This window comes from Benincasa hispida, chromosome 4 (assembly GCF_027475165.1).
Source record: "Benincasa hispida cultivar pf3 chromosome 4, pf3_genome.v1.1, whole genome shotgun sequence".
In the NCBI taxonomy this organism is placed as follows: domain Eukaryota; kingdom Viridiplantae; phylum Streptophyta; class Magnoliopsida; order Cucurbitales; family Cucurbitaceae; genus Benincasa; species Benincasa hispida.
The window spans coordinates 7,721,047-7,739,093 of NC_143481.1; the positions used below are offsets into that span (position 1 = coordinate 7,721,047).

At 33.4% G+C, this 18,047-nt stretch overlaps 2 protein-coding genes across 3 annotated transcripts; both read left to right on the plus strand.

The window, feature by feature from the left end:
• Positions 1-2,192: 2,192 nt before the first annotated feature.
• Positions 2,193-4,563, plus strand: ORC2 (origin recognition complex second largest subunit 2). Its single transcript, XM_039029766.2, has 6 exons — positions 2,193-2,505; positions 2,579-2,685; positions 2,864-2,996; positions 3,081-3,375; positions 3,901-4,128; positions 4,214-4,563. Exons 1-6 carry the CDS (start codon positions 2,377-2,379, stop codon positions 4,408-4,410), a joined length of 1,089 nt encoding a protein of 362 aa, XP_038885694.1. The 5' UTR covers positions 2,193-2,376; the 3' UTR covers positions 4,411-4,563.
• Positions 4,564-7,288: 2,725 nt separating this feature from the next.
• LOC120075986 (B3 domain-containing protein At5g42700-like) lies at positions 7,289-10,122 on the plus strand. Of its 2 annotated transcripts, none has more exons than XM_039029751.2 (7): positions 7,289-7,584; positions 7,690-7,785; positions 7,934-7,965; positions 8,135-8,288; positions 8,435-8,641; positions 9,093-9,176; positions 9,812-10,122. In XM_039029751.2, exons 1-6 carry the CDS (start codon positions 7,447-7,449, stop codon positions 9,147-9,149), a joined length of 684 nt encoding a protein of 227 aa, XP_038885679.1. In that variant the 5' UTR covers positions 7,289-7,446; the 3' UTR covers positions 9,150-9,176; positions 9,812-10,122. The 2 variants fall into 2 exon arrangements, with proteins under 2 accessions (XP_038885679.1, XP_038885680.1); XM_039029752.2 differs by having other exon boundaries at positions 7,301-7,584; positions 9,822-10,122.
• Positions 10,123-18,047: the final 7,925 nt, after the last annotated feature.

An 18,047-nucleotide genomic window follows, 5' to 3' on the forward strand; every position in this document is an offset into this window, starting at 1 on the left:
TTAGATAACCTAACGGGTCAAGAGAAGCATTCGATTTTATGCTTGGCAAGGGTCAGCCTTAGCCTTGGTCGAGGTTGAATGTCTTCTTTTGGGAATACTTTGAGCCTAAGATGATCTCTTGGGTCGGGGTATATGTAAAACTTGAACCGTTAGGAATTTGGCGAGGGTTGGTTTTGGACACAATCAAACTTCTTCCTTTTACTATATCCTAATCCTAAAATGATCTCTTGGGTCGGGGGTATACATAAAACTTACCCCATTAGGCATTTCACAAGGGTCAGCCTCGGCCTTGACCTCAATCGAGTGTCTTTTTTTTTTTTTTTTGCAATATTTCGAGCTTAAGATGATCTCTTGGACCGAGGTTTGTGTAAAATTGGCACTATTAGGCATTTGGCAAGGGTCAGCCTTGGCCTCGACTAAGGCTGAGCATGTTGGCTTGGCCAAGCTTTAGCCAACCCCCCCTTTTTTAGACCCATTATTGTTCTTATTTGCCACCTTCAGCTCGTGTCATGCTTCTTCTTGACTTTGCGCTAGATGTCAATTACATCACTTGTTCCAAATTCACTCATAACATTAACCCACACTCTTTGGGTCTCGAGGTTTGGTTATTTTATAGTTATGAGTTATGAGTTAACATTATAAACCCTACTTAGGTACATTGTTTCTTGTGCTGCTTCGTGATCTTGTCGATTAGCTTGGCCTCAACCTCAACAGGTTAGCCTCGGCATCGACCTCAACCTCAACCTTAGACACGTAGGGTTCTCACAACCTTCTAGAAGTTAGGATGGGTGATCTCTAGCCCTTATGTGCTTAACGTTGGCCTCAACCCTGGCCTTGACCTCGGTCTCAGTCATCTTCTATAGTGCACATGGGTGTGTTTAGATGTGTTTGGATGGTGAAAATATTGTTCTTTGATGCACTTAGGGTCGGCCTCGATTAGCCCCCTGTGAAACATAACTTCATACGCTGCTAATAATTTTGAGCCTCACCCTCAGACTTGGTTCTTTGCCTCAATTTGGTCTCCTCGGCCTCGACATTGGTTGCCTCAGCCTTAGCTATTCTTTTCAACTTGGTCACCTTGGCCTTAGTTTGATATCCTTTGCCTCAACACTAGTAGCCTCGGTCTCATCCTCATCCTTGGCTTTGGCTCTTCGATCTTAGTATTAGTTGCTTCAGTCTTGACATTGGTCTCCCCAGTCTTTGCCTTGGTATTCTCAACCTCGGCATTGGTAGCCTTGGCCTAAGACGTCTTAAATTTGACCTTGACTCTTTGACACGTTGGCTTCCTTTGATTTTGGTCATGGGGATTTGATTCACCCATGGCTTCCGTCTTCAAAAATTTTTTTTATCATGATTTATGGGAACTAAGCAATCGTAGCATTTATTTCTTTAACTTTGCAAAGATTCTTTATTTTGTATTGATAGATCACTCTCGTCCCACAGATGATGCCATCTGTTGATGCCGAATTTTGGTCAAGGAAAAACGCATCTGACCTCCACGTGACAACAACGATAAATTTGTAATTTAGGAAAGAGCAGACCTAAAAAACAAAGAAACATTGCTCTAATGCCTAAGTCAATGAGAGAATTATAAAATTAAGAATAAGTCAAAATGTTCAGTTATCTCGTATGGAGTTATAATGATGTATTTATAGGTTCCTTCTCTTATTTCTTATCTGATAAGGGTTTCTGATTGGACAGGTTATTTATGAATGTTTCCCGAACCGAAGCCGATTGACCCAACATCCTTTCCAGGCGCGTAGGGGTTCATCCCTTTTAGGCCTAGCTTATGTTGGGCCTTTGGCCTTTGGGCTCGGCCTCAACAGGGACCGAAGCCAACCAGGCCCAACCTTTTCTTCAACCCACTCTTTCATTCTTCTCTTTGTTCTCCACTGTTTGCCCTTGATTCTAGAATCCACCCATAATATTACCAATTATATTTTATACAATTGTTTACTTTAAATTGAAATCTTATTTATGAATATGCTACCAAACATGTATTTAGAAAATACAAACTACAACTCTCTTCTTATTGAATTTTTATTTTCAAATTTTTATTTTTAGATTGCCTACAAAACATACCCTTAATCTTCCATTTTTTAATTTTTTTTGACTAAATTAGTTACTCAATAATCTCCCGAACTTGTGGGCTTTGGAGTATGTAGTTGGGCCCATTATGTAAACTCAACCGTGGTGTAAACGGGTGTGGTCCAATCGTGGACTTTGAGCTTGACGTATGTTGATTGAAACCTAAAAATGGCGGGAAAACAAGGGTGCTTTCTTTAGGGTTCGGTCCACAACAGCCATTTCCCCTCCTCTTCTTGAAGCAATTGTAATCGGTTGCATTGCAATTCTTCGTTACTATTCATCTTTATCATGGAGATCGATGATTTGGACGACGAGGAGTTGGCATTTCAAAGGAACTATTTTCTGGCTAAGGAATTGGGCGGCTCCAAAAAGAAATCTTCTGGAAAACTCGCCGACATCGACGTCGTCGACGAACAGGTGCGTCATCAAATTAAACTACTTTAATTTGTTCGTGTCTAAGAAAAATGATTTAGAAGAAATTAACGATCAGGAATTGAGGGCGGCTGCGGCGAATATTGAGCCTACGCATGAGAAAGAGATTGCGGCTCTGATATCCAGCTACAAGAGTTTGTACTCGAAATGGGTATTTGAGCTCAGGTGCGCCATTATTACGATAGTTGAACTGTAGTATTGTTAGATTGAAGCTCTCTGGTTGTAATTTCTTCGAAATTACTTCCGGATTTGAAATTACTTATTTTGCTATCGAAGTTCATTTAAATTATTTGTTCCGTTCCATTTGTAAATTCGCTTTATGTTTCTCTTTCCTGTGGTCCAGATGTGGTTTTGGCCTTCTAATGTATGGATTTGGGTCTAAGAAGGCTTTGATTGAAGATTTTGCTTCGACAGCATTGACGGATTATTCTGTAATAGTTGTTAATGGCTATCTTCAATCAGTGAATATTAAGCAGGTACACTTTCGGCAATGGCTATCCATATATAGACATACTAAATTTATTTTCTGTGTCACTAAAGTCTTGCAATTTATCGTGTAGGTTATAGTAGCCATAGCTGAAGTATTGTCGGATCAGTTGAAATCCCGACCCAAAAGTGCATCAGGGAGCACACCTAATGTTCATCAGCCATTTACATCGCGATCAATGGACGATCTGTTTACATTTTTGAATGGATCAAATGAGGAAGACAAGGATTGTTTTGTTTGTGTTGTGATACACAATATTGATGGGCCTGGATTAAGAGATTCCGAAACGCAAGAGTATCTTGCACGAGTTGCTGCTTGTTCCCATGTTCGAATTATTGCCTCCGTTGACCACGTGAATTCACCTCTTTGTAAGCATATGCATTTTCTTTTCATCAATGTTTACATGAAATATGAGTTTCAAACACCACCTATGTCTCTATTGCATATTGCTATTTGTAGAGGTGCAACTTTGTTACATAGGAAAATGTCATAGTTTTTCTTTGCATATACAGACATGTGGGATTATGAAATTCAAACCTCTGACCTCTTGGATAGAGGGTATATGCCTAAACTAGCTGAACTATGCTTAGATTGGTAAGACATTAGATTTTGTTGCAAGTTGAAGTACCAGGCTTTGGATTCTCAAGTTTTACAGTGAGAATTCAAAGAACAGAAATAAGGGATGTTACTGAAATCATAACCTCTATACAATGTTCTGTAGATAAAGTTGGATTATCCTTATTGAAATTAGATTTTCATCTCTTTGCACAGTTTGTGAGATCATCAAGTACTGCAACATAAATTAACTGCAGGAAGATATTGTATGAAGCATTGGAAATTGCACTATTTCATTGATTTTTATCTCACTGAATCATGAATTCTGGTTTCTCCAGTGTGGGACAAGAAGATGGTTCACACACAATTTAACTGGTTATGGTATCACGTTCCAACATTTGCCCCTTACAAAATTGAAGGAATGTTCTTCCCTTTGATTCTTGCACATGGTGGTACTGCTCAAAGTGCCAAAACTGCTACAATAGTTTTACAGAGTTTGACACCCAATGCACAAAGTGTATTTAAAGTTCTTATAGAACATCAGCTATCTCATCCTGATGAAGAAGGTAATTGAAGTTAATCTGATAATATTCATTGGTTTTAAACACTTTAAATATCGAAATAACTTATTGTATCATCTCAATTTTTCAGGTATGCCAATCAATAAACTGTATGCGATTTGTCGGGAGCGCTTCCTAGTCAGCAGCCAGGTAACACTGAACTCTCATCTGACCGAATTTAAAGACCACGAGTTGGTGAAAATCAGAAGGCATTCTGATGGTCAAGATTGCTTGTATATACCTCTTCCATCTGAAGCACTTGAAAAACTATCAATGGAGTTAAGTTAAAATTTTCGCATTCTTTCTGTATACATCAACAAAGTCTCTGAATGTGTGTTTGTATTGTTGAAAGTCTGTGAATCTATCTCTTTTATTACTTTAAAATTTTTCAGATTAGATATTTATTATTTAAATTTAATTAGAAGTATATTCATTTAAAAATTAATGTTCTAAAGATTTTTTATCATATGCATTGCACGTATCTTCAAACTGGCTAGTAGAAAGTGAATGATAAAACAAAGAAACATATAGGGGCTATTAATGTTTGCATGCTTGTTTTTCAAACTAAAAGATAAAAACTAAGGTTCATTTGGTAATCATTTGATTTTTTATTTTGGTTTTTGAAAATTATGCCTATAAACATTATTTTTACGTCCAAATTTCTTTATTAGTTATCTACTTTTTACATAGTTTAAAAAACCAAGTCAAAATTTGAAAATTATAAAAAGTAGCTTTTAAAAACTTGTCTTTGTTTTTGGAATTTAGCTAAGAATTCAATTATTGTACTTGATAAAAATGCAAATCATTGTAAAAAATAGAGAGGAAATATGTTTAATTTTTAAAAATAAAAACAAATACAAAATGGTTACCATACAAGGCATAAATGTTTATCAATTTACATTATTTCAAAATCACTTATTGATGTAGATGTCCTTGTGACATTCCATTTTTATCTTTATTATCTATCGAAATATCGATAGTATAAATAGTTAAGAGGTATGGGTTCAATCTTTGATAGTCACCTACTTAAAATTTAATATCTCCTATAAATTTCTTTGACACTCCGATATTAGGGTCATATATTGTCTCATGAATGCCTAAAGCGATGATGAAAGGGAAGTTTATCAAATTAAAGAAATTTGATATTGGACTTCAATAGGAATTGCAAAACCTCATTTTCAATAAAGAACTAAGGTGGAAACTTTCTATGTAGCCATATTGTCTCTTTTATAGTTTTGCCCTAAGGGGATTTTTGTTTTTTGGAATTTATTTATATAATTTAAGTTGGTCAGTTACTTTGGATAGATTAAGGTGATAAAAAATATGTACAAAAGAAAATTAAAACACTCAAAATAATAACATAAAATTTGATTCTACCTTCTTTGTCAATCTAAACATAACTCCACTTATTAAGATATATACTTTTAATTAAGAGGTCAAAAGTTTTAATCATTCATCTCACATGTTATAAAAAACTCAAAACGGTACTTTTTTAAAAAATACTTATTTTTTGCCACAATACAAATATGATCGAGAGATTCAAGATATGATAAAAATATATATTATTTTAGGAATGAAAATTATGGAAGGGTTTAGTTTAATATATAAAAATGGAAAATATCAATTTGTACCTCTAAATTTTAAGGATTGTATCAATTTAAGTCTTGAACTAATAATTGTATCAATTTAAACTATAAACTTTTGTAAGTGTATCATTTTACACCCTCCATTACGTTACGCTTGGAAAACCCTTGTGGAAATTTGTAATTATATCAATTAAACCCCCAAACTTTCACAAATGCTTAGACTCTTACACAAAAATTTCCTTTAAAAAACATTCATGCATCAACTCTAATAATCCATTTTGTAAAACTAACCTTTGAAGAAATCTACAAATGTTGAAAATTAATGCATGAGTGATTTTCAAAGGTAATTAAAATAAAGAATATAAATGGATTGATTTATAAAAATTTAGGAGTTTAATTTACTTAAATTATAAGGTTTACATGACATTGGTCAAATAAAATTTGGAGTATGGTGTAAATTGATACTGTTACGAATGTTGGGAGTTTAAAATGATATCATTATTAGTTCAAGGTTAATTGATATAACCCTCAAAGCTTTGAAGTATAAATTACATTTGCCTTAAAAAGGGGGACAGAAAAGTAAATATTCACACTAAATTTGAGCAAAGATCAAGTGATTATCTCATTTATCAAATGATCAAAAGTTTGAATCTCTACCTCACATATTGTGGTTGAACTAAAACCACAATCCAACTGAAAAATCAAAATGAATATACTCTTAAAAATAATTAAAAAAAAAATTGTAGGTGATGAGATGGATGGTAGATGTGAAACGAAATGATTATGTGCAACTTAGACTACATTTGACACACAAAGAAAAAATAGACAAAAAAATTTATTTAAAAAAACAAAATGGCAACGTGTCATTTTTTCATTGAATGTAACCTGGGCTGAAAATAGAGGTAGCCCAGTTGCACCAATTTTTTTTCCCATGTGAAACTCCTTCCTTTCTTCTCTAGCCATTGTCATTCACCATTATATACGTGGTCAAAAGTCCTCTCCCACTGTAGTCATTCACAAGGGAGGAATGAACTTCCTCATCCAAATTTAATGATTTCTTCATTTTAGATATATAGACACACAAGTTTAGACTAAATTAAAATGAGGAACGATGTTTCTCATTCAAAATTTGGGTAGGAATGAATATGGAAAAGAACATCTCCTTATGTTAGAAATACAACTAAAGTTTAGAGATATCTATTTATCTTGCGGACTGCAGCCCTCGAGGTGGGGATTCCCTAATTAGACGGTAAATAGAAGAGAGAGCAAGGAGAATTTTCTCTCCGTTGACTAAACGGGGATAGAGACGGAGACGAAGAGTCGAGGGGGGACCAGAGTCGAAAATGGGGACAGAGAATGAAATAGGGTGGAGACGAACTGTGGACGTCTCTAATAAATTCCCACAATAACCAAATAAAGATTATAGATATACAAGTGATGAACAATATCTCCATTAGTTTAGAGAAGCTTGACAGACCAAATAAACAATGAGTTCAAATGTGAGGGGGCAAAAGCGTAATTTACTCTATCCTTTCCTTCAAATTACTGTACATTTATAAATAATACTTTCCTCCGGCTATTTTTTCAAAACAGTGGGAAGTTAACGGTCGACTATCAATCAATTATCCGTACGAAATCGAAATTTCCCCAATTCCGAAATATACTGATATCTCGTCGTTTCTGCTATTCGGCTATTCGGCAAACCCTACGAAGCGAGGAAGAAGAAGAAGAAGAGAACATGGGGATCTCTAACCTCTCATACGAGGAATGTCGTCGCAAAAGAGTTGAAGAAAACAAGAAGAGAATGGAAGCCCTAAATTTGCCCTTGCTTTCTCAAGCTCTCCTGGACTCTTCCCCTTCCAAGTCTTCCTCCCCTGTAATTCCATTTCGTTTTTGTTTCTGTTTCCTTGTCTCCTATTACGCTCTTTTTTCTCAATGGATTCTTGTACTGAGCTTATTTTGCTACTTGACCTATCCGCAGAGTAAGCTCACCAAGCCTCGCGTCACTCAGAAACAACTCGTGGTGGTGAGGAGGTCCAGTCGCGTGGCGAAACAGCCAACCCCTGTTTACGCTGAAGTAAGTCATTAGTAGTATGCTTAACCTACTTAGATTGATAAACTAGGGTTTACTGTTGTTTTTTCTTCTTCTTTGGTTTGGATATTCTAGACCCCAAAATCCCTTTTTCACTGGTTCTGTTTTCTTTTCTTTTCAATTAATCTGGCAGGTTCTTGTTGATCGTGTGGTGATTCCTAGAAGGTATCTGTACTGAAAACGAATTAGAAACAAAGATAAAAGATTCTATTTGTTAGATGATATATAATTAAATTTAATTTCATCCACTAACTTAAATTATTGGGTCAATTGATGATTTAAGAGCATTGTTACTAGCTTAATTTTTTTTTTGGGGTGATTATAAGATCTCCAGAGCAAGAGATTTTCCGGAGCAGTTTTATGCTTCGGATGAAGCAAGAAAAAATGCCTTCGAAAGAGCTCTCGAGTTACATTCTGGATTGGAGCCAAATTATCCCATCTGTATAAAGTCAATGGTTCGATCTCATGTTAGTGGTTGTTTCTGGCTGGTAAGCTTGTAAGGATTATCTATTAAGCATATGTCCTTCTAAAGTCCTAGTCTCTCTCTCTCTCTGTTTGTTAAACTTGTTGAACTGGATGTGATATTAGTCAATCAGATCATATTTCATTGGAAAAAAAATGCTTTTGAACACAGGGCCTTCCTGCTCATTTCTGCAAGACCCACCTTCCAAAGAATGATGGAGTAATGACTTTAATAGATGAAGATGGTGATGAGTATCCAATAATATATTTGGCACGAAAAACAGGATTTAGTGGGGGATGGAAGGGTTTTTCAATTGCTCATAAGTTATCAGATGGAGATGCTGTGGTTTTTCAACGCATTAAACCTACAGCCTGCAAGGTGATTACACTTCATCTCTTTACTGGATTCAAAATTCTTCAACCTTTGTCTTGTCTGCATACGTTTTCTGTAACAAGCACTACATATTGGTCTCCATGTATGGACATTATTACAATGTGACTACATCATAATAACAGTTGGACGTGGATTACAAAATCTTCATGCTCCTTATAGCTACTGGGTATAACATTTATCCATTTTTAGTTTTGGAATTTTGTCTAAGATTAAGATTTATAGATATCTTCAGCTGTGGATTACAACACAGAGGGGAGTGTTACCATCAACCATGTAGAAAAAGATGTTTTTAAAGATTGAAAACAGAATAATACAAGGCCCCTTACTCTTTCAGATGTTTAGGAATTGCATATGTTTTGTTTTGTTTTTTATTTGGTTTTTGTTTTTTCGCATGAATTCATTGACATAATATTAATTTTTCTATTATTTCTTTCAGGTGTACATCTTTAGGGCGAATGGTTCCAAAGAAGATAGTGATTCTAACAGTAGCTAAATGATTTACTTTCTTATCCCAAGTCAGGTAATCTTAAAATAAAATTACTTAGGCTTGTTTGATAACCATTTTGTTTTTATTTTTAAAAATAAGCCTATTTCATCTACATTTCTTACAATGATGTATATCTTTCTTAAGTACAATAGTTAAATTCTAAGCCAAATTCTAAAACAAAAACAACTTTTTGAAAGTTACATTTTTTAGTTCTCAAAATTTGACTTGGTTTTTTTAAACCATGGGTGAAAAGTGAATAACAAAAGAAGAAATTTAGAGGTCGAAGTAGTGTCCATATTTAATTTTCAAAAACAAAAACAAAAAACAAAATGGTTACCAAAGGGACCTTGCTAATTAGTTCCGTCTTTACCGTCTACATTCAGCCTGAAATTACTTAAAATAAGTTTGGAATTTCAGAGTTGGTGCTTCTAAATGAAGCAATTTTCTTGCAAACAATTCAGAAGAATATCATTTTAAACTGTTTTGAATATTTTTTAATTTTCAAAACCACTTAGTTAAATATCAAATACATACTTCTAAAGATAATTCTAATTGGTTAAGTGGTTCTGAGAAGCTCTTTTGACCTCCCAGTTTTTGTCTGGGTGCATGATGATGCTTGGTGTAAGATCATGATCTCCTCCTCTAAGGTTATTTTGAAAATGCTTCAGTTCATTTCAGGTGAGAATTGAAGAGGCCTGGGGAAGGGCACATAATGCAACAACATTTTTCAGAATTGGTTTTGGAATAAAAGGCAATATGTGTCTTGTACAATCTTGTGTCAGCTGAATATGACTATTATGTTGGGGATCAACAAAATCTATAGCTTACACAGGGGCTCATCCCACTGGAAACCCCTCAGGGTATAACTAACTTATTTTCTTAGTAAATTTGATGTAATAGTTATTTTGAATGTTCAGGGTATAAATTAAATCTGAGACCATGGAGACATAATTAAAACGTACCTTAAAATTTGGAGCCATTTTGTATAATTTTACTTAAATTACATGAAACTATTTTATACACGAAACAATAAAATAGGTTAATTAAGCAATGTTTAAACTATCATTTTGGTTCTTATACTTTGATTAAACTACCATTTTGGTCCTTATACATCTTAGTCCAAATACTTTCAATTGTTTAATTTTAGTTTTTTTATTATCAACAAATCTTGAATTTAACTTTTCAAACTTAATTTTTATCAAAATTGACTTAAGAATAATAATTTTCATATAAGAAAAGATACGGTATGAATATAATTTCACAATTTATAAAGGAAAAGTTACGTGATTTATATATATATATATATATGAAAAAAAAATCAACAATAAATGGTCTATAATGATTAATCTTATGATTTCTGGAATATAAACAAATAGACATTTAAAAGTACATCACTAAAAGGGAACAATTTTAACTTAAAATAATTTTTAAAAAATAATTAAAAAAATTTAACCTAAAATATATATTTTTTAATAACGATACATAATTTTAACATAAAATAAAAGGATTTAGTATAAAAATAGGGTAGTTTGAAAAATTATTTACAAAAAACAAGAGGTCTAGAAACTATTTGTAAAAATAGTGTGATTTTTTGTCCTTGCTCATTTCGGTCTTTTGTATAGATTGAATATCTAAAAAGTATAGATACGGACGGATATGACGATATGCTAATTTTTAAAAAACTAAGATATAGATACGTTGAAGATATATAGTGCCCAATTAATTGTTATAATACTTATTTTAATTTATATTAAAGTAGATTCAAGAAGAGAATGAAAACTAAAAAAAAAAAAAACAAAAAAAGTTTCCAGCAACGTCGAGTGGTGGTCGAACGATTAAAACATAAAATAGAAAAAAAAGTTGAAGATGAAGATTGAAGAATGAAATTGAGGATGAAGGGGATGTAAATCATGATTTAGATAGTGGGAGTGAAGAGAAGAATGAAGATTTAATTACCTTTCAGGTTTTTCTTTTAATGTTTTAGATTTTTATTTTTTTAATGTTTTTTTCATTTTTAATCTATTTTGTTTTGAATTGTTAGAGTGGACTTTAAAATAAAACGGTTTGTGAGTTGGACTTTTAAAGTGATTGGGCTTAAATTTAAAAAAAAAAAAAAAAAAAAGAAAAAACCTAGTGTATCCCTTCACGTATCTAAAAATTCCCTTAACATATCTAAAAATTAAAAAAATCAGATACTTTAAATCACATATACATATCTGATATCGATTTAGAAGTATTTGTGCCTCCTAGCTGAAAATTAGGGTTGCAAAAACTCCTGTGGGGTCGAGTCCTCGCGGGGCTCGCCTTGATTGGGACAAGGAATTCCCAATTTGGTCGGGGATATGATCAAATTGGGGACCTCCTTAAAGTCCTCGAATCGGGGATGGGGGTATCCCTACCCTGTCCCCGACGTCGACCCCGACCTGCCCGATTAAGTTTTTAAATATTATATTAGATATTTTAGTTTATATAATATATATATACTAATTTTTAATTTAGCTCAATCTAAGACCAACTAAAGTGCACAAGCCCAAATCAAAGAAAATTTTTGGAAAATTTTTTTTTAAAAAAAAAGTCTTCAACAAAGGGGAAACGGGAAATGGGTCTATTCCCCTACAAGGAATCCCCGCCTCCGTCCCCGTCATTTCTCCATCCCTGCTTTCAAATGACGGAGATGGGGGTGGGTATGGGGTAAATTCCCCCATCAGGGACAAGGATGGTAAACCCCTCCCCACTCCGTCCCGACCACGTTGCCAGCTCTACTTAATACTCACACAATCAACAAATCTCAATAAACACCTCAGTGACACGTGGACAAAACCTCATACGATTCACAGCGTTTCATTTATTATTATTGTTGTTGTTGTTGTTATTTTCTAAATTTCCGTTACTTTCAAAAGCAGAATTAGTCTTGTATTTTATTCCCTGTGCGAAAGACGGAATAATTTTTTTTTTAATCACTATGAGATTGTAAATCAAATGTTAATAAAATATCCGTGTGAAATTCGATAAAATTTAACATTTAAGAGAGAGATCACAATAATAAACTATTAATTAAGTATTTGAAATCAATCATTAATTATAATAAAATTTGTAATGTTAATTAAAATTTGATCAATTAAATTTTATGTTTATCATCTGAAATTTACTATTATAAATATTTTTGGAGTGGAAGATGACATTCAAATTTCCTACAGAATTTACTCAATTTTTAAGTGAATATCTCAAGTTTCTATATTGTTGTCATCCCTTAAACCATCGGAACCCAACAATGTTAGTGGACCAATTTTATTTATTTGCTTCGATGTTACGTCTATTCCAATTAATCTTAAATAAAATAATTGAAAGACCACTATTTTTTCATATTTGAACTATGATATGAAATGAGTTTAAGGAATGTAACGTTAAAAGCAAAATACTTTTATTCACTAGTGAAAAATGAACCACTTCGATCACGCCCAAAGAACCTACAATTAAAATAACTTCATACAGTTGATGTTGACCTTCATCAATACTATCGTTATGCAATCAATAGGTCATATATTGATCATTAAATCCATATATAGATTGTGAGATGATTGACCTACATGTATGATACTTTTTTTTATTAGTTTTTTTAAATAGAATGATACTTATATGATCGCGCAATGTAACCATTCGATTGCATGCAATAAATCCCTAGACAATACGATAAGATAAACTATTATACTTGAATAACTTACGTTGTCAATATGAACGAGATTAGGTCAACTATTTGACTCCTCAACTAGAATTATGGGAAAACCAACGCACTTATGTTGTTCGAGGAGACCCAATCGATTAGGTATTAATTGGAATGAATGTGAATGATAAAGCAAATAGATAAAATCGGTCAACTAATGTTGTTGGATTTCAATGAATTAAGAGATAACAACAATATAGAAACTCTAGATATTCACTTATTGAAATTTGATATGCAATATCATCTCTCACTTCAAGAATATTTATAATGGTAAATTCCACACAGATCAAATTTTAATTAGCATATGAAATTTTATTATAATTAATCACTTTTTTACAATTTTACAAATTTTTTATTATTGTGATCCCACTTTTATTACCATTTGATTTACAATTTTTTTAAAACAAAAATTTGATTCCGTCTTACTGAAAGACGGAACGTAACAAAAACAAAAACAAAATGAAATTCAAATATTAATCTTATGGTCCAATATAATTCAACTTGAATCCTTCCCCAATTTAATTCAAATTGTCTACGAAATTAATTCCGTCTTTAAAAAAAATGACTGGAAATTTTAAAAATATATTAAATAAAACGTTGTGAATCGTCTGAGATTTTAGAATTTTTTTTAAAATAATATTTTTTTAATATATAATGACAAAAATAGGATAAGATGGAAACTTTTTCTAAAAATAGGTGTTTGACGAAACTATTGACAAAATTGGGATAATGAAATCGTGTACGGGGTACACGATTGCCATGTGAAAACTCATGTACCTGTTACACGAGTACCGTTTAATCCAGTCAGCACCACGTCGGCTGACTGGTTGATCGGTTAGATGCAAACTTGTGGACCCGGTCCATAATTTGCTTTTCTTTTCTTTTCTTTCTTTTTTTTTTTTTTTTTTTAAAGTGTGTTGACTAATTTTTTTAATTGGAGATGTACAACAATATTAAGACTTTAGGCATGGGTCCACTTCATTATTAAACTTAATTATATATTTAATCTACAATGAAAACATAATTATCTTGCACTCATATTAAAAAAATTGTCATGATATTAAAGAATATTTATGATTAGTTCTTTAATTTACAATTTGAAAATGAAAGTTTACATGAAATTTAAAAACGACCCCTCTGGCCCTTACCCCTCATGGGGTTGTCTTCGTGTCCCTCTAAATTAGGTTCACCCTGTTGTCGCTGTCGTCTACGACGAATACGTCTTCGTTCGATCGGTATCAGCAACATTAAGTCGTCTTGTTTGTTGAATAATACCTTTTACGTTGACTAATATTTGCTGACACATTGAACCCAGTTTGGTAAGTTGTTCTGCACTGAATATTGTTGAACATCACCGATAAAATTATTCTGTACAATAATAAAAAAAAAAAATATTAAACAATATTTATATCATATATATGGAAAATGTCTGATTTTAAATCTCTTACTATGCAGTAATAGTAAGCGCCTTTAGGTATGATAAATCGCCTCGTGATTGAATTATACCAGGGAAAAGTAGTCGTCTGATACAACTGGCCCATTTGTTAATTCTCCCTATGCACAACGATCATGTCGTCCATGCCAGTAGGATAAATATTCCGTATGGATTCGACGCCAGTCTTGGTCGTGCTTACCTCTCAAATCGATCTGGTATAATGTTGGGAGTGTATAGGACAACGAAGGTATCGTTTATCGCAGACTGAACTGTCTCAATACACGATCTGGATGATGTCACTCTACTATATGGAAGCATATAAAAGGGCTAATGGTCAACCAGATGTCTTCACCATCACGACAATAATCAGGTAAAGATGACCACATGTGTATGCCGTCCAAATAATAATAAGTATACATCTAAAATGTTTTAAATATTCATTTATATATTACATTTGCTAACTGATTGTGCATCAGCATGTCAAATATTTCTCTGTACATGAGCAACATATTTGCTGACGGTTCAGAGGTAACTAATACACCACTCCATCTAAAATTATAAAAAATATAATTAATTTATATTCTTACATAAAATGGTAACGAAATAAATATATAAATGAAATAATATCTGGCACTAAGTGGACGATGATCTGGGGTCTGTAGCTGGACTTGTGGTGCTATAATTGGAAATATGTCATAAGCCTATACTTGTAGTAATATCAGTGACCCTGCTATTTCCAACGCTTGTGCATTGGAAGCCCGACAAAGTTCTCTATACAACCATGCAAGACATGCACCACCCCACGAGTACGTACCAGCGTGCTCGAAATCAGACAGTAGTGAGAGGAACATGAGATGCACTAGAGTATTTAACTTGTCAGCAAACAAAAATCCTCCAATAAGCTGCATGATGTATGCTCGTACATACTTACGTACGTTGATGTTGTCGACATTAGGAGGTAATTTTGGAAACTGGGACGCCAACTAGGGGATACTCAATCTTGATCCTTTCAGATCATCTGGTAGAACACGTAAGAGCTCTTCACAAATATTCTTCCAGTCATACTGTAGTGAACCTATCAATGGTTACTCGTCCACTCGTAACCCAAATGTATGGCAACGTCCTGCAGTGTAATCGTACATTATCCACAAAGCAGGTGAAATGTGTGGGTTTCTGGTCTCCAACGCTCAACTAGAGCAGTAATAAGGTGCCAATCAAGCTGGATAAAACCAATTTGTGCAACCCCAAGAAAACCTGCCTGCTGAACATAGGGAATAATGCAGTGATCAAATGGGATAGTATGTTGTGCAGTCGTCTCCCTTCTCCGACAACTCAACACTATAGTGGAAGAATTATCCCATACTGATTGTGAACGATGCGTATTTTGTTGGTATAATTGTACAGGATTAGAAGGACCAGGCTCCATTACCTAAGAAGTTCAAATTACATTACATAATAAAATCCATGACATAAAATATACATAAAAAGTACATAAAAAGATATAATTTAATAAAATAAATTCATTACATAAAAAATACAAGTACATAAAATATACAATTACATAAAATGAAACAATTACATAAAAAGTATAAGTACATAAAAGATACAATTACATGAAAAATATAAGTACATAAAAAATACAAGTACATAAAATATACAATTACATGAAAAATATAAGTACATACAAAATATAAGTACATAAAATATACAATTACATAAAAAAATACAAGTAAAAAAAAAATACACCTATGTCCTTCTTTCTTGCAAACTGTACATCTTGCAAACTGTACATCGCACTTTTTGGCCCGCCTCTCTCCAATCCATTTCATTATGAATGCACGTACTTTTTGGCCGACCTTGTTCTCTTATTAAGTCCGCATTTGGATGAACTTTTGTAAATGATAATTCTGGCCAATAATCTGGGTGTTGAATTGGATGGAAGCGGCCTTCATAACAACACTTGAAATTAGACAATTTGTAACATTCATCAATAAGTGGTATGTATGTCATACGCATGTAATTACAAATTGCAATTACATGAGAGCATGAAATCTTAAATGACTATCACTTATTGCAAGAACATGTTCATTATTTCAAGCTCAAAACTTGGGTGTATTGTCCTTTATAGGGAGAAATCATACTTATGTCAGTTTGTACTTCAAAAGTTTGACTTTCCCTGTCAATAGATGTCATCGTATGTGCAGATGCTCGTTTTTTCCACATCTTAAGTTTTTTAAGGCATATTTTGTATATATGTCCCCACGATCGAGTGCTTCACTGATTTCTTGTCTCCGGCGTTCAAAATATAGTATTGTGCGATAGAATGTTAGCCTAACCAAAGAAGTAATTGGTAACATTCTAGCACCTTTGAAAACACCATTCATGCATTCAGCTGCATTACTTGTCATCCACCCATAGTGATACCCACCATCGTGTGACTATGTCCATTTTTCCAAGTCAATGTTTGAAAAATATTCAAGACATTCAGGGTGCAATTGTTTCAATTCTTTCATGCACCGAATGAACTTGCACCTTTGGTGTTGATTTCCTGTCTTAAACACCAAATTTTTTAGTTGCTTTGATTTGTATTTCGTATTGAAATTATTGGCAACATGGCGAAGACAATATCGATGGTATGTTCTAGGTTCACTCCAACCAATTTCTTCATTATTAATTGTAACAAGAATACCCTTATGTCTATCAGAAATAAAGCAAATACCCTCTCTTTGGGTAATATATTCACGCAATGCCCACAAAAACCATGACCAACTGGACGAATTTTCACCTTCAACAATAGCAAAAACAAGGGGAAATATATGTTCGTTTGCATCAATAGATAAGGCGGTTAATAATTTTCCCTTACACTTTCATAAAAATGAGTTGATCTAGATTAATGGCCTACAATATTTGAACCCTTCTCCAATCTGTTCGTGTTGCTGGATTGTAATGAACAAGAGACTCAACCAATACAGAAGCTCTGAATATGATTTCTCCCAATCACCAAACACAGCAATCAACGCTTTTCTCTTGACTTGCCACATCCGTCTATAATTAACATTATAGTTATATTGTTTTTTAATTGCTTCTTGGAGTAGGGCCACAGGTACTCCAGGATCAGCTCTAACCAAATTTTGGATTTCAATACTCATAAAATTTGAATCAAATTGTGAATGATCCTGTGTCAATTCTGAAACCAAACATGAGTGTTCCCCTCGAAGTTTGGTGATTTCGAACATCCCAAGTTTTACGCCGACATACCCGTAACCTCCAAGCACAACCATCACTCCATGATTTATATATGACATATCAAAGATCTTGATTTGATTCAACTACAACAATTTCGTAGTGTTCTGTCACACAATATTTTTTTACAGCAAGCTGTAAATCTTCTTTGGTATTAAACAACCATTCCTTTATGTATTAAACTATAATTATCTACACCTATATTCCTTTCTTCCAAAGTAGACCCTAGTGTTGAATTTATAATTTTCCAATCTATTTGGGTGAACATATCCGACGGTACCAACTCAAGATCATGTTCCCCACTACTGTCGTTTCCAAATAATTCATTAACTTCAATGTCAATGTCACTATCTCATCATTTCCAGGTTCAAGAATAACTAAATCTTTGGACGCATCGACATATACATTATGATTTTTTCAACTGTTATAGTTGACAAAAAATATGTTAATATGTCAACCCAACAAAATTCAATTTCTAAGTTCAACATATAAGATCTAAATATTA